At 39.8% G+C, this 19262-nt stretch overlaps 3 protein-coding genes across 7 annotated transcripts in view; 2 read left to right on the forward strand and 1 right to left on the reverse strand.

Annotated features, from left to right (window-relative positions):
- LOC109918436 (ubiquitin carboxyl-terminal hydrolase 16-like) overlaps window positions 1–17508 on the reverse strand; it is a 29720-nt gene extending 12212 nt beyond the window's left edge. Inside the window, exon 1 of one of the 3 annotated variants that reach the window (XM_048603371.1) lies at window positions 17485–17508. Coding sequence is in view for 1 of the 3 variants with exons in the window: in XM_048603367.1 (XP_048459324.1) it covers window positions 178–235 (58 nt within the window). In the remaining 2 variants the exon portion in view is untranslated. Of the gene's footprint in view, window positions 1–177; window positions 266–1683; window positions 1705–17484 lie in introns of those variants that run through there. The other 2 variants (XM_048603370.1, XM_048603367.1) reach the window with 2 other exon arrangements.
- Window positions 235–13453, forward strand: rwdd2b (RWD domain containing 2B). Of its 2 annotated transcripts, none has more exons than XM_020534129.2 (5): window positions 235–344; window positions 5433–5661; window positions 5775–5842; window positions 7385–7744; window positions 12208–13453. In XM_020534129.2, the coding sequence occupies exons 1-5, from the start codon at window positions 241–243 to the stop codon at window positions 12458–12460; spliced, it is 1014 nt and encodes a 337-aa protein (XP_020389718.1). In that variant the 5' UTR covers window positions 235–240; the 3' UTR covers window positions 12461–13453. The 2 variants fall into 2 exon arrangements, with proteins under 2 accessions (XP_020389718.1, XP_048459330.1); XM_048603373.1 differs by having other exon boundaries at window positions 306–408.
- A 109-nt stretch (window positions 17509–17617) lies between the features above and the next one.
- ltn1 (listerin E3 ubiquitin protein ligase 1) overlaps window positions 17618–19262 on the forward strand; it is a 129267-nt gene continuing 127622 nt past the window's right edge. For both annotated transcript variants that reach the window (XM_048603365.1, XM_048603366.1), the window contains exon 1: window positions 17618–17755. In XM_048603365.1, the coding sequence (XP_048459322.1) occupies window positions 17714–17755 (42 nt within the window). In that variant the 5' untranslated portion in view covers window positions 17618–17713. The remainder of the gene's footprint in view (window positions 17756–19262) is intronic.

Here is a 19262-nt window from a genome sequence, read left to right on the forward strand (position 1 = left end):
ATGCCCCTATCCCATACGCTCCCCATCCACGGGGCCCTTCCCCTAACCCTTACCTATGGGTCCCTTCTCCTCCCTCTCCCCTTCCTACTCCCCCTCTCCCTTTTGGTGGTTGGTGGTCAGTGGGTGGGTGAGTAGCTCTCCCTCCTGGTGCCTGTTCCCTCCCCTGCGCCCTATTACCTGCCGGTCTCCGGTGAAGGCCGCTACCTCGCGGGATCTCCAGGCTGGTCAGCAGCATGCACCATGGCGCATGCGCAACCGAACGGTGCGGACGGTGTCCGGGAAGTGCCAGGAATCAGCAGCGGTTCCGGGGGCCGAGAGGCGCGGCGACAGAGTGGTTCAATCAGGTACTGGACACCGTTCCATTTCATATAAAAATGGCTCATAACTGACCTGTCAGGCCATAGGCAGGTATTATATTTATTTGGTATTCCATCCCCTCCCTAAATAAGAACAGGTTTAACTTGCCCGGACATATTTACATTTAACTTCCATTTAAGTTAAGCTTTGACCAGGTCTTTTATAGTCGTCGTTGTGTTTATTTAGGTGTGTAAATGCTCCATTAAATGTCATTTGGGTGTTTCGGACTTTAAGGAAGTATTTATACACATCGGTCAAAGCTTTTGTTTCCTTCCGAAAGTACGATGACATTTTTTGACAACGGCAAGAGAGACTGAAGAAAGTGCAACGACAATGGTGTTATTTGTGATGGCAGTTCACTATTAAATACAGTGTTCGTAAATTCGTTCAGCAATTTTTGAAGAACTAGAAAGCATAGGAAATGTAAAGTATTTAAATAGAGAGAAACCGCAGAACTTAAACACAGAAGAACCTGGTAGATGAATCACATAAAGCTTGAATGGGGGTATAACAAATGATTCAAGTCAAATTGAACTTTCATTGTCCGTTATTGCAAGGTGAATGGAATATACAAATAGGGAAGTTTTAACGCACTGCTGTGTTTAATGAGACCACAACAGAAGTACTCTGTACACTTTTGATCTTCCTACTTCAAGGATAGAATTGCATTAGAAACAGTTCATCAAATAGTCATTCAATGTATTACTGGGATGAATGGCCTGTCTTAAGAGGAAACGTTGACCAGGTTGGGCCTTCACTTATTCGAGTTTGTGTGGTAATCATATTGAAATATGAAGGAACTTAATAGGGTGGTTGCTACAAGGATGTTTCTACTAATGAGCAATACAGGAGTTTGGGGTGGGGGTGTGCAGGGATAGACTGTTTAAGAGGAGGTCAGGACTGAGATGAAAATATTTTTTCTCTTAAAGGCCAATAACTTGTTGATTTGCTTCCGTAGAGTAGGGAGCCTGGTACACTGAGTATATCTAAGGCTGAGTTAATAGCTTATTGATTAACAGGGGAGTCAAGTGTTATGTGATCAGATAAAAAAAATGGAATTGAAGCCACATTTGGATCAGTCATGATCTTTACAAGTGGTGAAGAAGGCTCAAGGGACTGAATAGCTTGTTACTGCTCCTAATTCACAGGTATGTCTGAAAATATTCAGTTTCCAATTGAGTGGAAGAGTTTGTTTTAACTACAGAAAGAATAGCAGCTTTGATAACAATCTCTTCAGTTGAGCTTTTGAAAGGTGGAATGGCTGAAGCAATTCATAAAGACGTTGCTAGGATAGCTCTTAAAAAAAATAGCACCAGTCAAACTTACCTTTAACTCTTCATCTTAGCTGTTGAACAAATGTTCATTGTAAATTTATCACAAAATTAGTCACTTTTCATCCACAAGTGTGATCTCCATGCTGGAACAGGTCAATTTGTGAGAATGCAACAAAGAACTGTGGATGCTGGAAATCAGAAAAAAAAACAGAAATTGCAGAGAAACTCAGCAGGTCTGGCAACATCAGAACTATTCTGAAGAAGGGTCATTGGACTTGAAAAGTTAACTCTGTTTTTTTTTCCCCACAGATGCTGCTAGACCTACTGAGTTTATCCAGCAATTTGTTTCAAGCTGCGAGAATTTTTTTTCAGTTTTAAGATTAGGCCAAAAGTCTCTCCCTTTTCGTAGGAAATAAAGTTTAGCAGCGGAAATCTAGAGTAAATCTTCTGTTCCTATTAGTAACCAGCAGCAAACAACTTAGATTTATACAGCAATATGTCCTAAAGAACTTAACGAGTATTTTTAGCAACAAATCACAGAAAGAGATATCAGGTCCCATGACCAAACACATAGTCAGAGACAGGTTTTAAGGATCATCTTAAAGGAGGTTAGAATGGTTTAGGGAGGGAATTCCAGAGCTTAGGGCCCGGGGAACTGAAAACACGGTGAAGCAGTTAAATAAAGTAAGAAACGAAGAAGGAGCCAAAATTGGAGGACTACATTGATCATAAAGTTTGTGGAAATAATTGAAGTCTCAAGAAGAGTTTTTGAGTAATTGAACCGAGAGATCATGAAAGTGCAGATGAGCACATGTTAGAGTTGGGCAGTGCTGTGCAGCTACAAATTGGCAATTTTGGTGAAGGAGTGGAAGTACACTGAAGATACTTTGATAATATTGTTAGAATTGGACCATAATAGTAAGATGCACAGATCATTTTATTCACTTGAGATGTGGGCCTTGCTGGCATCCATTGCCCATCTCTAGTTGGCCTTAAGATGGTGGTGGTCAGCTGTCTTCTTGAACTGTGCAGTTCATGTACTGTAGTTGGACTCTCAATAGTTAGAGATAATTCCAGGATTTTGACCCAGTGACACTAAAGGAATGGTAATATATTTCCAAGTTAGGGTCGTGAGTGGCTTGGAGGCAAACATGCAGGTGGTGCTGTTGTTAGCGGTTGGGGATTTGGAAGTGCGGTCCAAGGATCTTTGGTGAATTTCTGCAGTGCAATGGTGGTGGAGTGATGCCAATAAAGCAGGCTGTTTTGTCCTGGATTGTGTCAACCTTCTTCAGTTTTGTTGGATCTGTGCTCATTTAGACAAGAGTGGAGTATTCTATCACACTCCTGACTCATGCCTTGTAGATTGTGGACAGGCTTTGAAAAGACATTTAGGTAAGTACATGAATAAGAAATGTTTGGAGGGATCTGGGCCAAGCGCAGGCAGGTGGAATTAGGGATTATGGTTGGCATGGACTGGTTGGACCGAAGGGTCTGTTTCCATGCTGTGTGGGTCTATGACTTTATGACTCTAAGTCTGGAGGTGAGTTACTTGCTGCAGTATTCCTGGCATGTGACCTGTTTCTGTAGCCACTGTGTTTATCTGGCAAGGTCAGAAATCACACAACACCAGGTTATAGTTTATTTGAAATCTCAAGCTTTCGGATCCTCAGTCCTCCTTCAGGTGTTAGTGAGAGAGGTAGTATCAGACACAGGATATATAAGTAAAAGATCAAATGTTCACACCATTGATGAGGACGTACTAAACAAACCTAAGATGCTGTTAAATCTTTAACCAGTTAGAAGGTTTTAATTGATTAATATGTATATGTAAATCCCTGAATTCCTTTGAAGTCATGGTCCTGAGAGAACTAAAGAAGAGGTGACATTTTAGGTCAGACAATGCAGGTTAGGTGTGAGGCCTTGGTTAGAATCAGCGGTGAAGGACATTCGGCCTTGGATCTTCGGGTAAATGTCCTCCATGGCGGACTTTGGGACACGCAACATTGCAGAGTTGCAGAGGCTGATAGCCAAGTTTGATACCCATGAGGACGGTCTCAACCAGGATCTTGGGTTCATGTCGCACTACAGGTGACCCCACCACACTATACACTCTAACACTCACACAGATCCTCTCTCATACACACACTGCCTCTCTCTCTCCCACACGTGCACACTCACTCACATTCTCTCCGTTTCCTTCACACACATACGAGTCTATTGGGTGAATTTGCATTTGCAGATATTTTGTTCAAAAAGCACACAATCTAAAGACAGTCAGTCACTGTGGTGATTTATAAATTCCTACTTTAGAAATAAAACCAGTCTGACTCTAAACCAAAATACAAACCGATTCTAAACAAGGTCTCGCACCTAACATGCATTGTCTAACCTAAAATGTCACCTTTTCTTTACACTGATAAAACCTTTAGTTCTCTTAGGACTGTGACTTGAAAAGAATTTGGGGATTAATTTGGTTAATCAATTAAATCAATTAAAACATTTTAACTGATTAAAGATTTAGCAGCATCTTAGGTTTGTTTAGTACATCTTTGTAACGGTGTGAATCTTTGATCTTTTACTTATAAATTGTATGTCTGATACTACCTCTCTCACTAACACCCGAAGAAGGACTGAAGCTCCGAAAGCTTGTGTTTTCAAATAAACCTGTTGGACTGTAACCTGGCGTTGTGTGATTTCTGACCATGTCCACCCCAGTCCAACACCGGCACCTCTACATCATGTTTATCTGGCAAGTCCAGTTCAGTTTCTGGTCAATGGCAACCCGAAGATGTTGATCGTGGGGGATTCAGTGATGCTAATGCCATTGAATGTCAAAGGGAAGTGGTTATTTTCTGTCTTATTAGAGATGGTCACTGCCCTGCATTTTGGTGGCATGAATGTTACCTGCCACTTTTCAACCCAAACCTACACTTGTTGCTGTAACTATGGTAGACTCAAAGTTGTAACAATGAGTCAGACATTACTGGTTTTACCTTTCTGGCAGATAACTGTAAAGTATGAGCTGGAACATTCAGAACTGTTGCTGACGTTTTACAATTGTCGTCCAGAAGAAAGAGCTTTGCCACAACTAACTTATTATTATCCCATCATAATTTTAAACATGTCGATTAAATCATCCCTCAACCTTAGAAGTGCAGGGAATACAAGTCACATATATGAAAAATGGCTGAATAGTTCAACCTTTTAAACCCTGATATCATTCAGGTAAATCTGAACAATAGCCCTAACAAGGCCTGAGGTCCATGGCCAAAATAAAATGCTGTACTCCAGATAGGATTTGATGAAAGCTGTACAAGTGAAGTTTTACTTCCTCACTTATTTATTCTAGTGCTTTGAAATAAAAGGCCTTTCTGATTACTTTTTGTACTTGTGTACTAGACATGGTGATTTTGGGATGTAGACTCAGCTGTAGAAAGGCCATGGAAACTAGAAATTCAATTAGTAATGACATTTCAGTGCACTAGGGTGTGAGTAATTTTATTGAATTAAGCTTGGGAGACTTCAAATTTTGTTACATTGCCAATTTGCTGCAGGTAATGAGCTTGATTATGCTTTAGATAAAATGAATGCACTTAGAAAATAACGTACTGTATTTCCAATGATGTCCCGACCATTTACTTACACGCAGTTGCATCAGGAGTGAGGTAACTCCACACATGGACACTTCCATGCATATTATAGGAAAGTTTTGGAGAAATTTCCCTTGAGAAATGTAATATCACATTTACATAATTGACAATTGATATGCAGAATGTTAACTTCCTTTTTTTATGTTTTCAGTTGGGTTCTCACACTTTTCAAAGCCATACTTTCAAAAATGACCAGTCCTGCTAATGCTGAGGCCCAGCTATCTGAACTGGAACTACTGTTCAGCATGTTTCCGAATGAACTTTCAGTGGATGATCAATTGGCCTTAATAGATCTCAGAGACTATGTGCAGGGCAAGATTCTCATCCCACCAACCTCAAGACTGCAATACACAGTACGACTACAGCTGGACACTCCTAATGTTGGTATTGGCCGTATTAGAATGATTTATGAAATGTACATCCTTTTGACTCCTTTCAATAATTATACATGTGAAGTAATTTCCTTTAATTTTTCATTACTTTTTTGTTATAGGTAGTTTGTGCATTATCTTGTTCCTTTCCTCCAAATTATCCAGCAGTGATACCAGAAATTTCAACAAGGTACAGTACAGGCATGAATGGATTTGTGTAACAGTTTATTTTAAGAAAAAGTCAAATCATCATGCTAATTGGCTGGTAGAAAAGAAACATTTTAAGCAAAACATTTTCAAACTATGTTGGTTAACCAGAAATTGTTTATTGATTCAGTTTCGGGTTCACTTGTTTGTGTTTGCCATAATTTACATTACAATAAATTTATTTTTGTGAGGAACAGTTGAGATTTCATAAGTCAATTAGTTTCTTCTCTTGTAGTTTCCCATACCTTGCTTTCCTGCACACAATGGAAGCTGCTATTATAGCCAAGAGGCAGCTACAAACTGTGTGGCTTGCTGTCCACATTTTTATCCCCCAAAGGAGAAGTGCAATTACTCTGGTATTTTAAATATTCAGACTGATAGCAATGTTTAAAAAATCCAGTATAATGGCATTTTGAATGTGCACTGCGAGTGACCTAATTTGAAATTTGTGCTCAGCTCACTTAACGGGACTATATTATGGGATACTGTCAATGTTCCAGCAGCTAAACATTGATGTTCATCTTCCACTTTTCCTTTAAAGGGTTGACCTCAGTAGTTGAGCAGTCTTGAAGACAGGTGTGTAGCATACATAATTCAAATAGGTTCAGCAGTTAGATGCTCCTTTGGACATGTAGATCGTAGAACCCCTACAGTGCAGAAACAGGCCCTTCAGCCCATCAAGTCCACACAGACCCTCAGAGCATCCCACCCAGACCCATCCCCCTATAACCCACCTAATTTACACATCCCTGAATACTACAGGCAATTTAGTATGCCCAATCCACCTAAGCTACACAATCTTTGGACTGTGGGACGAAACTGGAGCACTCGGAGGAAATCCACGCAGACACGGGGAGAATGTGCAAACTCCACACACAGTTGCCTGAGGGTGGAATCGAACCTGGGTCCCCGGTGCTGTGAGGCAGCAGTGCTAACCATTGAGCCACTGTGCCACTGTGCCCTCCTTCCCCACCCACCCCAATTAGGTTCTACTAATAGAAAAATGCTGATGGTTGCCACTCCAAGATTCCATCAGGTCTGCCCATGTGATTATTATAGAAAACTTGGAGTTGTAGTTTTCCACTGTGTAGTATAAGTGGTTTAGTTATTCCTAGGTAAACAATCATACTCTTTAACGAGTGATTGCTGATGACAATAAGTGGTTTATCATCATGGGAGCCAGTAAAACTATGGATGGTTTGAACAAAGCAAGAAGCTGCACACTCTTAAAATAAAAACTGAAAATGCTAAAAAGATTTAGTAGATCCATTAGCATCTCGAAAAAGGTTGACAAACGTAACATTTTGGGTGGAAATTCCATCATAAATGTTGGTGAAAATATCCATATTCAAAATATTTACTACCATCTGTCTTACCAAATGCTATTAGTACAATTATGGAAAAAAGTATTTAAAAAGGAACATAATTCCTCAGAGCAGAGTTGAACAGATACTTTGATTTTTCTGTGTATAAGTACCGTAAACCAGATAACTCCAGTTTGAAGTAACTGATATTTTGTTTCCAGATCAGACGCTTTATACAGAACACAGCAAGCGCAATTAAATATGGACCTTCATGAGTATCTAAGACAAAATTGTTGTGGTGAGATTTGCATGTTGAATGCAATTGAATGGATCAAAGACCATGCAGCCAAATACATGAGTAAAGAAACTATTGCAACTGAAAACAGACAACCTGCTGGAACCAAAAACGTAACTTGTACTCGACTCTGGATCTACAGCCATCACATCTATAATAAAGAAAAGAGAAAGAATATTCTCGAGTGGGCAAAAGAACTTTCACTTACTGGGTTCAGTATGCCTGGCAAACCTGGTGTGATTTGCGTGGAAGGGCCACAGGATGCATGTGAAGAATACTGGGCAAGGTTTGAATTTGATTCGTTATTCGCTGCATCAGAATAAGTACCATCAAGAAATGCATGGTTTTAGGGCACAAAATTGTCATTATTAAATTTCCCACTGACAGGTCTGAAAAAATTTGTTTCTCCCTTCCGTGCTGTTCTGGTTTAGGCCAACATTTTTCTAGTCTAGACTCTGTCGTGCTATTGAATTTTTGAATTTACACAACACAAATATTAGTAATATGTGTAGCTATGAACTTTTCTATCTCCTGTTATACTCCCTTAACCCTACTTCCATTAAACAGCTGATGACTCACCCACCCCTTCTTGTCCCTGTGTTAACCCTACTCTCTCAATGGTTCTCTCTTCTTTATATTTGCTGCAATCACCCTTCTCATAAAAAAAAAAGCCTTTATCCAACTGTCCGTGCAAACTACTATCTCACTGCAAATTTCCCTTTCCTCTCTAGAGCCTTTGAACATGTTGTCACCTTACAAAACCACACCCATCTTTCCATAAAGTCCATACTGAATCCTTCCAATTTGGTTTCCGTCCTTGTGCAGGACTGAAATACCTCTATTCAACGTCACAAATGACATCCTATCTGATTACAACAGTCAGCCAGATTATCATCATCCAATTCCTGTCCACAATTGTCTTGCTGGGTGCAACCTCTGACCTGATTCCATTAATTATCCAAGTATAGCCAGAGAATCACCTACAATGGCATTTCCTCCTACTATCTATTCCTTGGCCCCTTCTGTCTCTCATTTCACATTGCCCTCCGTGGCATCATTCAAAACTAGTGTAGTTTTCATGTATACATTGACAACACTTGACTACCTCACTGTCACAATTCTTGATCCCTCCACTGTTGGTAAGTTATCAGACTACTAATGCAACAAGCAGACATTTTTCCGCTTAAATATTGGAAAGATTGAAGCTGTTGATTTCAGCTCATGCTCCAAATTTCCCTAACTACCAACTCCAGTCCTCTCCTTGGCAACAGTCTGCAGCTAAATCAGTCTGTTCATAATCTTAGTATCATATTTGACCCTGAGATGACTTCTGAAGACACATTTGTGCCATCACTAAGACCACCTATTTCTACCTCCATAACATCACTCAACTTTGCCCCTGTCTTATCTCATTTCCTGCTGAATCTCTCTATGCCCTTGTTATCTCTGGATATGACTCTTCCCATGGCGTTCCTGCCAAGTCTCCCATACTTTGCCCTCTGTAAATGAGAAGTGATTCAAACCTCTGCTGGCCATGTCTTATGACACACTGAGACCTTTTTGCCTAATACCCTTGTGCTCATTGACTTATATTAACTCACTGTTGAGTAATGTCTCAATTGTAAAAATCTCAAGCTTGATTTCAGAGACCCCATGGCCAAGCCTCTCCCTGTATCCAAAATCTCCTCCAGTTGAACAACACTTAGCTATTCCTACAGTCTTTCAGGATACTTGTACATCTCAATTTTAATTGTTTTGCCAGTGGTAGCCATGCATTTAATTGGCGAGCTGAATGCTCTGGAATTCCATCTCCCCACTCTCCCTCTTATCTTGCCTTCCTCCTTTTTTCAGTTTATTTTACTCCTTTCTATCTTTTGACTGAAGTCTTAATCATTTGACTTAATATCTCCTAATGTGGCTTGGTGTCTTGTTATAATGCTCTTGTTTAGCATATTGGAATGTTTTATTACATTAACAGCACAATGTAAATATAAAACAAAAGGTCCGTAGAGTATTGCAGCACAGAAAGAGGCCTTACAGCTGCAGTGTCCATGACAGTCATCAAACATCTATCTATTCTAATCCAGTCTTCTAGCACTTGTATTCCACAGAGTTTCAATTGCTAAATAGTTCTTAAATGTTGTAATGCTTCCTGCTTCTCCCACCCTTTCAGGCAGTGAGTTCCAGATATCCACAACCCTCTCAGTGAACACATCTCTCCTTAAATCTCTATAAACCTTCTGTCCTTACCGTAAATCTATGTCCTTAGTAATTGAACACTGTAGTAAAGGGAAAAGTTTATTCCTATTGACCTATATATTTCCCTCATAATTCTGTACACCTCAATCAGATCTCCCCACCTTCACTGCTCCAAGAAAAACAGCCCTAACCTGTGCGACTCTCTAAATAGCTGAAACACTCCAGTATGGGCGACATTCTGGTGAATCTCTTCTGTACCCTCTCCAATGCAATCACACCCTTTGTATAGACTGCCAACCAGAACTGCACACAGTACTCCAGCTATGGCCTAACCACCATTTTATAAGCTCCATCATGACATCCCAGATCTTGTATTCCATGCATCAGCAATAAAGACAAATATCCCATATGCCGCCTTAACCACCCTGTCCATTTGTCCTCTTGCCTTTAACCTTATAGTATGCACTGTTTTAAAAATAATGTAATTGTGGGAAGTGGGCATTGCTGGCTGGCCCACATTTATTGCCTGTCTCTAATTCGCCTTGAGCAGGTGGTGGTAAACTGCCTTCTTGAACTGCTGCAGTCCACGTGCTGTAGGTATACCCATAATGCCGTTTGGGAGAGAATTCTAGGATTTTGACCTAGTACACCAGACAACATTAAGCTAGTCCTACCATTTTTGTACTCCCTTGCCTTGTTAGACCTCCCAAAATGCATGACTTCACACTTTCCAGGTTTAACCTCCATCTGCCACTGTTCTGCACATCTGACCAGCCCATCTGTATCTTCCTACAGTCTAAAGTTTTCCTCCTATTTACCACACCACCAATTTTTGTGTCATCTGCAAACATACTGATAAAACCTCATGTATTCGTGACTAAATCATTAATGAACACTACAAATAGTAAAGGACCCAGCACCAAATCCTGCAGTCTGCTCTCGAGACAGGCTTCCAGTCAAAAAACCACCTTTAGTCAGTACACTCTGCTGTCTGCCACTAAGCCAATTTGAGATCCAATTTGACAATTTGCCCAGATTCCAAAGGCTGTTGGCTTCTTAACCAGTCTTCTATGTGACGCCTTGTTAAATGCTTTACTGAAGTCTCCTCATGAAATTTCACTCAAATATACGTCTCTCCTTGACAAAACCATGATGACTATCTTTGATTAATTATTGTCTTTTCAGGGAGATGAAAATTTTGCCTGTCAATTTTTCTCCAAAATTTTCCCTATTATTGATGCTGGAGCTGCTGACCTGTATTTCCATGATTTGTCCCTATCACTTCCTTGAATAATGGTACCAGAATAGCTGTCTTCCAAACCTCTGCTGTGTGCAGAAGGGATTTTAAAATTAATATTAAGGTCCTTTCAATCTTCTCTCTTGTTTCCCACAACAGTCTACAATACATCTCATCCAGTCCTGGGGATTTATCCAATTTTAAGCCTGCTAAAGTTGCAAATATTTCCTCCTGTTTGATGTTAATTTTGTTATCGCAGTCACCCTCCTTGATTACCGATACCATTATTCTAATATTTTATAGGTTTCCTTTTCTCCAGACCTTAATCTGCTGTTGAAGCCTCAGCATTTGTCACTTGATTTTGACCAGAAACCTCTAACTAAACCCACAAGTCCTTTACTCATTTCTAGTGCAGATATCTGAATTATTTGGCCATACATGGTTATGCTACAATCCTCCCATTAATCAACAATGAAAGGTTATGAGAAAAGAAACAAATTTACCAGAATTGGTTTGATCTCTTTCTCCCTTCAGCTACCTATACAATAGGGCCATTCATGTCCCAGACAGCATGCTCTACTGTCTCAACAAGTAGGCATTCCAAAGGGCGGTATTTTTTATAATATGTGTAGTCTAAGTAAAGTGGGGATGAGTGAATTAATTAATTAATTGTAGAGGTAAAGGGCATAGTTGAAGTACTAAATGAGTTCCTTTTTTTTACTGAAAATGAGTCTGCTGATAATGTGGCAGTGAAGGAAGAAGTAGTCATAATAATAGGCTGATAGAACAGGCGCTTGAAAGGTTCACAATTCTCAAAGTAGACCGGTCACTACAACCAGTGGAATTCTTCTTAATTCACTGTGGGGAAATATAATAGAAATTGAGGAGACTTTAACTACAATCTTCTAATTTTCCTTACATATAGGAGTGGTTTCAAAGCACTGGAGGACTGTAAATGTTCTGCCCCTGTTCCAGAAAAAATGTGAAGCATAAATCTGTTGATATCAGATCAAGTCGGTCCAATGTCAGTGGCGGGAAATGTGACAGCCCTTAATCCAGAAGAAAATTAATTGACACTTGGAAAATTAGGGACCAATAATGAATCTCAGCAATAATTTTAATAAAGGTGAATAGTATTTGACTAACTTGCTGGCCTGAACTTTGATAAGTTCCCAGAGCAGTAATACTAATAGTGGAAACTAAGTGGTGATATGCTAGATACAAACACTCCAAAACCACACACTGTATTATGATGTACCAAGACTCATATCATGTGTTTCATCTCATTGTAACCTATTTTCATCACTTTCCAGAGCTAAACGGTTGACCTGGAAGAGGATTCTAATCCGCCACAGAGAAGATGCTACATTGGACATCACAAACAATGGCACAGAGGCTGCAATGCAAATGTTTCGCAAATTTACTGATTTTGAAGAAAAAATATTTGATGTACGTGGTACCAAGGGAAATCATATGGATCTGGGACAACTGTACCAATTTTTAAATGAAAAGGAATGTGGAGATGTTTTTCAATTGTACTTTGGTGTTGAAGGAAGAACGTTGTAAATTATTTGTGCATTCACAACATTCTATATTTATAACATGAAAACAATTGTTTAAATGTACCATGATATGCTGTGACTGTTATCGAATTAAATATTACAATCTAGTATCCTAACCAGCTACAAACATTAGAAGTCTGGTTACATTTATTAAAAAATCCTCAGTTTTGAATCATCGGTTACAGCAGAGAAGGATGCCATTCAGCCTGTTGTGCCTTTGCCAGCTCTCTTGACATGATAACTTTATTCAATTGATTTATTCAACTAGCTACTTAATGTTTTTGATTGTACTGTATGTTGCTTTTATTTGTTTTGTATTAATTTAGCAATCTTATGATTCCAATCTTTAATCTATGATTATACATATCTAGTCATGGTTATGGTAGATGTTTGGTTAATTAATCAATGCCAGAGAAAAAGCTACACGTATTGAAAACACTAACTGTAGTTTCTACCAAAGATAACCTCTCAAAAAACAAAGTTAAATTAATCAATTGTGATAATTTGCAAAACCATTTAGCAGTAATATCTTCAATTAATTTATATTGAGGACAGTAATATTCTGAATGGTAATGATTGGTAAAGAAGCCGTAATGATCATAGCAAGTCTTTCAGATTCATCACCTGGAATACTTGATTAGGTTAAAAGGCTTGCTATACTTATTGTGTTTCAAAAAAGCATTGTTTTTATTAATTACCAACAATTCAACATATGGCCCATTATCATAAACTGCTTGGAGAAGATACATGTTAATAAACTGACAGTATTCAAACAACAATTTGAATATAATGTTGAGCTCCTCATAACTTACAGGGCTACCGAGCAAGAGCTGGAAAGTGGTATTAGGCTAGATAAATCTTTTTCACCTATTTAGACACAGTGGGCTGAATGTCCTCCTGAAACATCAACGTAACATCCACAGGTATTTCCAGAAATTTCTGTGCCATAACTTTTCTATATAGAAACTTTTTGTAATAAATGCAATGCTGAATTTTCTATTTGCATTCTCAAGAATAATTTGTTTGAATAGACTTTATTTGTTGTGTGCTTCCAACAACCTGAACCCTTCAATCTGTCTTTTCTTCTTCTTGTAATTATTTGGCTGAACACACCGTTCAATTCCCAATCTTTACCTCCCACTCATTTCAGTGGGTTGGTTAGCTCAGTTGGCTGAATGGCTAGTTTATGATACCAAAGCGTGGGTTCAATTCCTGTCTGGGCTGAGGTTACCATGAAGGACTGTCCTTTTCAATCTCACCCCTTGCCTGAGGTGTGGTGACTCTTAGATTAAACTCAACACCACTTGACTCTAATAAGAGAGTAACCCATGTCTTCTTGACTTTATGACTTAATTGCCAGGCTTCGATTATCTGCCAACAACAACTCCAAAATGTTTGTTAAGTGTCAGTTTCAGCAGGCGCCAACAGACCCTGGCTGTAGACTTCGACTGCTGGCTTTCTTGCCACCAGGTCAGTTTGTTAATGTGTCCGGTTGCCAGGTGGGAAATGGTTTTAAAAAATGATAATGAAGTCTCACCATTAAATTCAGAGGAATATTCCCAAATAGGTTTCCTATTGTGCTACAGTGCACCCCGATTCCCTTAGATTTCAGTGTCTTTGTCAGGAATAGATGGATTCTGGAAGGATAGAGTTTGGGAGTAAATAAACCAGTCTGTTTTGGTGACTTTACTGCTACAGTAATCACCTGGTTACTTCAATCGCAATGCTAATGGTTCAAGAACTTAAAAGCAAAACAAATCACTTTTCTAAGTGCCCAGTTTTCACCACAAAGACGAGAACAAGAGCAGCTTGCATTTACTATAAATAGATTAAAAATAAACTATAATATAATTTTCATAAAATATCAAATGGGAAATACCCTTGATTTTTTTAAACTCCGAGTAAATGGATTCATTGTGAGCTAGTCTTCTGACATTTTAGAATTAAGCCTTGTTTTGAAGTATGTTTCATGACTGAAGTGTATAAGCTTGTGGAGTTATGTTGGGCTTGGGATGGTTAGGGTAAAATTAATTGTCTGCTCCAGGCCTCTCAGTTGGGACCATTATTGTTGTTAATTTATTCAAATGACCTAGATTCAGAAACTGATAATGAAGTGGGCAAATATGCAAAGGATACCAAAGTTCAAGAAGCAGTAGAACCTGAGACGTTACCTCAGAAAATGCAGAAATGAGTTGGGCAAATGAAATAAGCAATAAACTGGCAAATAGATTTTAATGAAAACCAAAAGAGCTGTGGATGCTGTAAATCAGAAACAAAACAGAAGTTGCTGAAAAACCTCAGCAGGTCTGGTATCATTTGTGAGGAGAAATCAGAGTTAACGTTTCAGGTCCAGTGATCCTCAGAATTGAGGAAGGGTCACTGGACCCAAAACGTTAACCTCTGATTTCACAAATGTTGCCAGACTGCTGAGCTTTTGCAGCAATTTCTGAAATACAATTTAACACAGTCAAACATAAAATATTTCACATAGGAAGTAAAATAAACCATATTCCAGGAATGATCTTGAAACAGGTATAGCTGATACCAAAACACACTCAACATGAGCAATTAATGCAGAGCCCTTCTAGAACAGAATGCTACATTACTTAGCCAAAAATCATCTGAAGAATTAGTGCTCCATCTTTTAGCATTCTAGATGGATCACACTTAGGAAGACTGTTTCCATTTTCTGGTCATCATTTCATACATTTTGATATTGGAGGCAGTGCAGAGGAGAACTTTGTGGCATGAAAAGGAGGTGGCTAAGGAGTGATTTTTTCACAGGCAACAAGATAGCTCACAGAAGAAATTGTAAAAAAGCAAGCTAAATTTAAATTAAATTCACGTTGTTGTATCTCCAAATGTGTACTTATCAGTGAGAACAGAATTAGAATTGCACTCTTAACGAGGCACCAAATACTTAAGCAGAGGCGAGATTTTCTTTGAAAGAAAGTCACAACATCCGATATTTGGTTTTCGGTCCTGTAAGGACAAGCTAATCAGATTTTCTCAATGTGCTAATATACTATCTCCATTATTTTTTCTTATTATAGTCATGTTAGTTTTCTATGTTTATGATGATAATTACAATTCAGAAAAGTTTGTTAATCTTCAATTTTAAGATAGAGAGCACAAATTAATAATTACTTTTGCAATATGGCAATTTCTAATCTGACCAACATAAACACCACAACTCCGACAACTTGTTATTTCTCATCAGCTTTATTTTCCAAACCATTTCTTGTATTGTCAGCCATGGAATAATATCTCTCTTGATCACTTGCAACAAAACAAATTAAACTCCAATGTTAAACCCTCCACCTCTGTCACAAAAGTTCAGCAACTATTGAGGTGTTCAATTACTCTCTCTGACTTTAATGCCCCTTCTGTTAAATCACATTGTTTTCCATCTTATCATTTCCCAAGTATGAATCTTATCACTGCTTCTTAAAGTTCAAAGGCACTTCAGTATATTTGATACACAACTGGTTTTCACCCACTGCCACATCTACCATTAAGCATCATCATTTCAGGCTCCCTGTGAAAACAGGCTGTATGGGACATTGGATAGACCATTTGCGGAACACTGTGTTCAGTTCTGGCCTCCATCCTATAGGAGAGATGTTGTTAAACTTGAAAGGATTCAGAAAAGATTTACAAGAATGTTGGCAGGGATGGAGGGTTTGAGCTATAGGGAGAGGCTGAATAGGCTGGGCCTATTTTCCCTGGAGTGACAGAGGATGAAGTGTGACCTTATAGAAGTTTATAAAATCATGAGGGGCATGGATAGGGTGAATAGCCAAGGTCTTTTCCCCAGGATGGGGGAGTCCAAAACTAGAGGGCATAGGTTTAAGGTGAGAGGGAAAGAATTAAAAGGGACTTAAGGGGCAATTTTTTCACAGAGGGTGGTGCGTGTATGGAACGAGCTGCCAGAGGAAGTGGTGGAGGCTGTACAATTACAACATTTAAAATGCATCTAGATGGGTTTAGAGGGGTATGGACCAAATGCTAGCAAATGGACTAGATTAATGAAGAATATCTGATTGGCATGGATAAGTTGGATTGAAAGATCTTTTTCTGTGCTGTACAACTCTATGACTCTCAGTGACATTCCCAACAATCTTCTGGAAATTTAAGATAACCTTTGGCTCCTTCTCACCACTACAGACCATCTTCTGAGATCGTTTTTACCTGGTCCTACCTCACAACTCCAACCAGTACTAGGAATTCAGATTTCTTTATCACTGTTGAGAATTTCTACTCTCCTCCACTTTCCTATTATATCAAATCTTCCTCAAAACGATCTCTTGCTCCAATCCTGAAGTAATTCTCTCCTACCTTCCCCCATATATCTACTTCCACGTCCACAACATCACCTATCACAATCCACCATCTCCGTCTTCAGACTCCATTGTTATAACATTCTCCCAATCAGCTTCACATCCTCCACACTCCATAAACCTTAACTCGTCTAAAACACTGTTGTTGGTATCCTTCCGTACACCAAAACATATTACTTTGAGACATGCATTAGTTTCCCAAACCAAATTGAAAAGTCATATCGTGTCCAAATTTCTTCATGATATCGGTAATTTTCTAAAGGTCACACAACTTTTCAAGAACTCCTCATTACTCCAACTGTGCCCTTTGCAGCATCCTGTAATACGAACGACCAAACATGCCTTCAGAAAATGGGGAGTACATTCTGGATTTCATGAGTGAACTCTGGAAATAACCTATTCATCTTTGACCAGGTTTTGGGGCACCAGCCTAATACATCCCTTGTTTAGCTGATGTTGCTTCCTTTAAGCACCTTAGGTGTTTAGTCGACGTTAATCATGCTACAGGTGCAAGTTGTGTATTCTAATCCACATGCTTGCAAATTCATTATGAATCAAAGACCTCAGTGGGATTTAAGAAGGTGGAAACCGTATGCCGAAACCGTAACCAAAACAAAAATCGAAATTCCCTGGAATACAGCGTCACCTAGATTCCCCCGGACTTTGCACTATTCGAGCCACTTCCCACCTTCAAATCACTGCAAAATACCGTCGTGTCTGTCTCATGAGGACTTGGCTCTTTAGGGATGTGACACAAGTTGAGGGTTGTTGTTTCTGGCCGGTTGGTTCAAGAGAGGAGCACACGGGGTGCCTCGGCGCAAGCGCAGTGGGAGGTTGGGGGGCGGGTGCGGGGAATGTGGAGTGTCGTGGCCGTTTGAAAGTAACGGAAGTGCAGCGAGGTGGAGAGTGGGCTCGCGATGGGTGGGAAAAACAAACAGCGAACGAAAGGCAATGTGCAGGTAAGGGAGTGAATGTCGTTAGCGGCGGGCGGTAGTGCCGGTTGCTGCTCCGGACAGGACTCCGACGGAAGCTCTTCCTGAAATCATGCACACTTTATACAGCGCACAGAAGCAGGGTACTCGGCCCCATCACGCTGCCTTGTGTCATCTCCTTGGAAAGAGCCATCCCATTCGTCTCAATTCCCACGTACCCCTGTTACGTTTTGTCCCCCTTCGAGTATCTATCTCGTTAACCACTTTACAATTAGTGTGTTTTTTTTAAAGAAGGTTTTACCACTGTTGCTCTTTTACGACCCTGGGGCGTTCCCAAAGCGCTTTAACAACCAGTGCAATGCGTTGGGGAGTGTGGTCACTGTTTTAATGTTGCAAACTTAAGAGTCATAGAGATGTACAACACGGAAACAGACCCTTCGGTCCGAGTCGTCCGTGACGATCAGATATTCTACATTAATCTAGTCCCATTTGCCAGCATTTGGCCCATATCTCTCTAAACCTTTCCTGTTCATATACCCATCCTTATTTGTGCACAGCAGGAACTCTCCCACCAAATAACCGTGTGATAACGAGTTTTTTTAATGTTGGGGAGGATGAGCGTCTGTCAGGACTCTAAAAGGGCTAAAATAAACCACAACTGCGGATGCTGGCGATCGGAAACAAAACAAAAAAAAACAGAAATTGCTGGAGAAACTCAGCAGCTCTGGCAGCATCCATGGCAAGAAGGCAACGTTAACGTTTCAGGCTCAGTGATCCTTCTTCAGAACTGAGGTCACTAGACTCAAAATGTTAACTCTGCTTTCTTTCCACACATGCTGCCAGACTTGTTGAGTTTCTCCAGCAATTTCTGTTTTTGTTTATTCCAGGAGGACTTCCTTGCTCTTCAGAGGTGCTGTAGAATTGTTTATGTTCACTTGAGAGGGCTGCACCTCTAACTTTGCGGCTAGTTTTTGTATTCAGTACTCTGGGTAGCATTTAGCACTACCATTGTCCACTTTCAAATCTGGAAACACTGCTTTTAGAGGCACTGAAATTGTGAAATTCAGTGTTGTGTCCTGAAGGCTGTAAACTGCCTTAGTTGTTCCTCTAATTTGTATTGGATTTCACTGAAACAGAGCAGCAAGCCTAGAGCAGACATGCCAATGTGAGACCAAATGCTACATTGAAATGGAAAGCAACTGGAAGCTCTGTGTCATTCTTATGGGCAGAGCTAAGGTAAACCAATCTGCATTGGTCTTGCCATTGTAAAGACAGTCACATCGAGTGAATACAGCAGCCTAGATTGAAAGAACTAGAAGTAAATTGTTGCTCTACCTGGAAGATGTATTTAGGCCCTTGGCCAATGAGGAAGAAGGAAATAAAAAGGCAGGCTTTAGGAGCTTCCGAGATAGTAGGAACTGCAGATGCTGGAGAATCTGAGATAACAAGGTGTAGAGCTGGACGAACACAGCAGGCCAAGCAGCATCAGAGGAGCAGGAAAGCTGACGTTTCGGGTCTAGACCCTTCTTCAGAA

This window comes from Rhincodon typus, chromosome 11 (assembly GCF_021869965.1).
Source record: "Rhincodon typus isolate 14 chromosome 11, sRhiTyp1.1, whole genome shotgun sequence".
Taxonomy (NCBI): domain Eukaryota; kingdom Metazoa; phylum Chordata; class Chondrichthyes; order Orectolobiformes; family Rhincodontidae; genus Rhincodon; species Rhincodon typus.